This window comes from Phytophthora infestans, genomic scaffold, assembly GCF_000142945.1.
Source record: "Phytophthora infestans T30-4 supercont1.23 genomic scaffold, whole genome shotgun sequence".
NCBI classification, from domain to species: Eukaryota; Oomycota; class Peronosporomycetes; order Peronosporales; family Peronosporaceae; genus Phytophthora; species Phytophthora infestans.
The window spans coordinates 1,483,948-1,488,306 of record NW_003303736.1 but is presented as its reverse complement, the minus strand read 5'-3'; the positions used below and the strand labels follow the sequence as shown (position 1 = coordinate 1,488,306).

The window sequence follows — 4,359 nt, the reverse complement described above, 5'->3', positions numbered from 1 at the left end:
TAATGATACGAGCGAGCTCTAAACCCGCCCAGTCTACGTAGAATCAAACGACATCATCAAGTTAACTACAAGATATACGCGCCGACAGCGACGACGACCGCCGCGACGGAGCCCATAGTGGCCGTCACATGCGGCATAGCATCCGACGAGCTGGAGAGCATCGATCCGGAGCGCGGAGCGATGGCGCCGCCAGAGTCGCCTGTGGGACCCGAGTCCGACTCGGTGCCTGAGCCGTCCTGAGCCGTGGCTTCGTCCTCCGACGAGCTCGACTCGGTCGCGACGCTTGAGTCGCTGGTGGCCGAGTCGGACGTGGCTGACTCTGATGACGTCGTGTTCGATGAGCCCGAAGCGTCTGCGACGGTGGCACTAGCGCTGGCGGAAGACTCTGTGGACGAAGCTGTGGACGAGGCTGTAGTCGTCGCGGCACTGCCACTGGACGACGCCACAGCTGAAGCCACAGTGGAGACCGACGACGTCGTGTTGGTGGCGCCCGAGACACTGGAGATGGCCAACGCAGCGAGAAGCAGGACCTGAATCACCTTCATGATACTCTTTATCTATTGAGCTTATTCGAGACTTAAGTATTATCCCGGCCACCAAACCTTGGACAAACTTTGGTCCAAAAAAGGTAACCCTTCCCTTCACAAAACCCATAACGATAGTTAGATATAAGGGGTAAAATCGGGCGTAGATTCCGATTTTGAGGTCTATTTTTGCGTATCTGCAACCATTGATCTCCCAATCGGCCGTTTAAAAAAGGCTCTATATCTTGCAGAATTGTTTGCAATTGTGGGCTTGGCACGTACTAACATGCATGCATATTCATTGGCAGAGCCGGGATAACAGGTGGGGATTTTCAGAACCGGATGGATAAATTCCAAATATTACCGCAATCTGACGATTGTTAGAAAATTATAAACTTGTTAAGAAGAACCCGTCAAAAGAATATCTAGAGTGTAAAGAACATACAACGGGTCACCCGTTCATATTCCTAATCGGCTACAGCTTCATTGTCATCGACGGCGTCATCCTCTTCCGTGTCCTCGTTGCTGCCCTCTGGTTCCGATGCAATTTCGCATTCATCACCTTGCTGCAGATATTTTGTCTCGTATTTCTGGAGGCCTCCCAGATGGTTTTGGACCTTCCATCTGTCATAATTAATTTGTCGACCACTGAAATGATAAATATCAATAATAACTGAAATGATATGAAGTACAGCCTACCGAGGTGAAATTCTTGTCGTGGTGCTGCTCCCAGTGCGCCCATATAGCTGAAATGGTGCCCGTAGCAAAGCCTAAACACTCTTTGACATGATAACGAACTCCTCCTTTCCATAGATGCGGTGCAGAGGCCTTCTTTTGGCGGAGGAACTCGTAGGTCTTCACAACCAAGTACTTCTCAGCAGCAGTCAATTTCTTACCGGCGACCATTTGAAAAGTAGTGAACATTATTAGATGCTGTGAAGTTCTTACGAGAATAAATAGACACCAAGCTATCTATTAAGGGGACACACAACGAAATCGGCTCTACGGTTGCGGAGTTACATTCCTCTAATTTAAGATAAAATATATTACCATTTTTGTCCAAGCCTTTTTGGCCGGGATAATAGAGGTGATCTGCAAGAGAGCAGGCGTGGCCACATGATGGACTCCATCATGGAGGGAGAGGTCGGAGACTGATAGAGCCGAGACATTTGCATCGAAAAATGTTGAAATGTGCCGCTGGAATTGCCGGCTGACTTGATGTTTGTATGCCGGGCTGTCCACAATTCTGATTGCTGGATATTTGTGTGGTCGACTGTTGTCAAATCGAACGCACGTATCCATAGGTACCGCAGTCGTTGGTTGTTGCAGCACTGGCACAGAAGCGAAAGGCGACGGTCGTGTTATTAATACATGTACATGTAATAGCAGTTTGCATGGCCTCCGTCTTTTCATCGCCGCGGATTAATTTTCTTAATTCAGCTCCCAACCCGATGTTCAGGCGCAGCTGATTCCTAGGGGACACTTACAAACTACTTGGGGATGAAAATCCATTGCTTCTGTGGAGCCCGTTAGACACCGAAATGGGCTAAAAGACCGGTAGCTCAAGGATATTTTCCCAAGGCGGCGCACAAACAAAAGGGTTATCGACATCCTGAGAAGCATTCACGCTGCCAAATACGTTCCGCCTCGTAAAACTCTCCCCTTTAAGACTGCTTCCCACCAGGGTAAAATTTAAGGTTCTGTGTGGTACACTGTAATAACGCCTTAATATTTTTACGCTGACGTGCTGCGACTTTCAACGTCGCATTCGTGAAACAAAACGGGAAGACACACGTCGTAAGTTTAGGGATCGAAACGAAAATACAGACCACACCAACACGCTGGGTGATCTACGCATCGTTGGTTTCGGTCGTGGAGTATAGCAACATTTAAATCTTATTAATACTCTTTTCCTCGCTCCATTGCAATAATCTATTTTGTGCTAATTGCTCGATACACTAGAACTTACTGACGTCTTGGGTAAATATATCGTCGCAGCCTCTATCGATTTGAGTACCAAAACACCCTTCGATTTAATTTTCCAGCGACTATAAATAAGTGGTCTAGCTTTCCTTTACATGTAGTGCTAAAATAGGAGGAGATCTGTGCAATACTTTATTGCAACTTGATACTGTGGTATTTATTAGTTTTTTTAACCTTCCTATTTGACGATGCTTGCTACATGTCGTTACCGGTATTCAACCTCACACCGCGCACGCTTTTTGGTCCTGTAGAACGTGAAGACCACGATTGGACTTTAGCGTTAGAAGCACGGCTTTCAACGTTAGTTTGGTCGCTAGTTGATCTGTATAGGTCATTGGTGCGGATGGTCGTAGAGGTCATCTCTTCGCGTCGGTAAGTACGACTGCCCGTGTACGCCGAGTAAGACCGGCCATCACGTCGATTATCGACATTCGGTGGGATTCGGGGCGCGGAAGCTGCCGATGCCGAGTCCACAGAGGCAGATGATGCCTCAAGGTTACTCATCGCCATCTCCCAGCCAGACTGCTTCTTTGCTTTGAGTAGGCAGCTCATACAAAAGTGAAGAGAGCACTGCTGGACAGCGCCAGTGTCTGACACGTCCATGGTTATTTTTTTGGTCACGCTGCACTTCGAACAGACCACCTGACGGCAAATCGCGCAAGGTGTACCCGATCCAGAGGACGTAAGTGAAAACTTGCTGAAACTTTTGTCACAAGCCTCGCAACGAGAAACATTGGTGTGATCCTCGTCGTCGGCCTGGCGTTTGCTTGCGTGTTCCATGAGCCAGCGAAGCTTCTTGACGTAAGCACAGTCCACAACACCGGTACAGCAAATCGCCGCTTCTGCTGCGATTGACACGGATAGGCGGCCCGGCATATCGCCGCGAGAGTCGAAGAAACCGCGACAAAACACGTCGATCATGCCCGGTCTACCTTGACGGAAGAGGTAACAGAAACTCATTACGCCTCGGACAATGCCCAAGTGTGTGAGCTCGGGGATGTCCCGCAATGTTACGGAATGCATCAAGAAGTAGCCGACTCTTTCTCCCTTTGAGTCACGAGTAAAGCCGGAAGATTCGGTGATGAGAAAATCACGCTGCTGCACGATACCCGTAAGCACCACAGGGTGTTCCTTAGCGAACCATTTCACTCCTAGGAAACGACACGGATCGTCACGCGTCGGACCTCTAACAGTCGCTAGAATCCGAGCATCATCAAGACGGTCGTTGATATGTGAACTGCGCAACTTCCACGCTTCGTCGGTGGATGCAAAACAGCCAAACATACAGTCGTCCAGTGAGCCGTCCATGGAACCATGAAGCGCCATTAGGGCGACTCCGTGCGGACGCATTTTCTCCATGATACTGTCTCCAGCGACTCCAGACGAAGAAGACAAGGACGTGGCTCTAAAGTCCACACTACTGCTGCTCAAGGTGCGATACCTCGAGTATTCGTGTTCTTTAGACCACGATGGACTTTGAAGAATTGGCGAACCCGAATCGGATCCACGCTGGTTGATCGCCTTTTTCCGCTGACGATACACCTTCAGACCTTCTTTCGTGCGGACTAGCTTCCACAGTGGGTGTCCAAGTGTACATCCGTCAGTGATGAAAGCCTCATTCGCTGCAACGATCTCCTTGACGACGGTGTCCGCTTGCTCGGCCAATGCTGCCTGCTGGTTAGCAGACAACACGACTTGAGGAAAGGCATTTTTGGGAAGCGTAAACTTCATCTTTTCGTTTTTTTTTAAGTGAAGAGCTATCTCGGAGAGAAGAGGGTGTGGTAGCCAGTACTCTGGGTGGCTAGTACGCCACTCCATAGGTATCTCCAATCCCGAGCTTGCAGTTGCCTTG

The 4,359-nt window shown here is 49.1% G+C and overlaps 1 protein-coding gene across 1 annotated transcript; it reads right to left on the bottom strand.

Moving 5' to 3' along the window:
* Positions 1 to 3,055: 3,055 nt before the first annotated feature.
* On the bottom strand, positions 3,056 to 4,238 carry PITG_11419 (uncharacterized protein; the record flags this gene model as incomplete). Its single annotated transcript, XM_002900956.1, has 3 exons — positions 3,056 to 3,080; positions 3,136 to 3,910; positions 4,043 to 4,238. The coding sequence occupies 3 exons, from the start codon at positions 4,236 to 4,238 to the stop codon at positions 3,056 to 3,058; spliced, it is 996 nt and encodes a 331-aa protein (XP_002901002.1).
* Between the last annotated feature and the right edge of the window lie 121 nt (positions 4,239 to 4,359).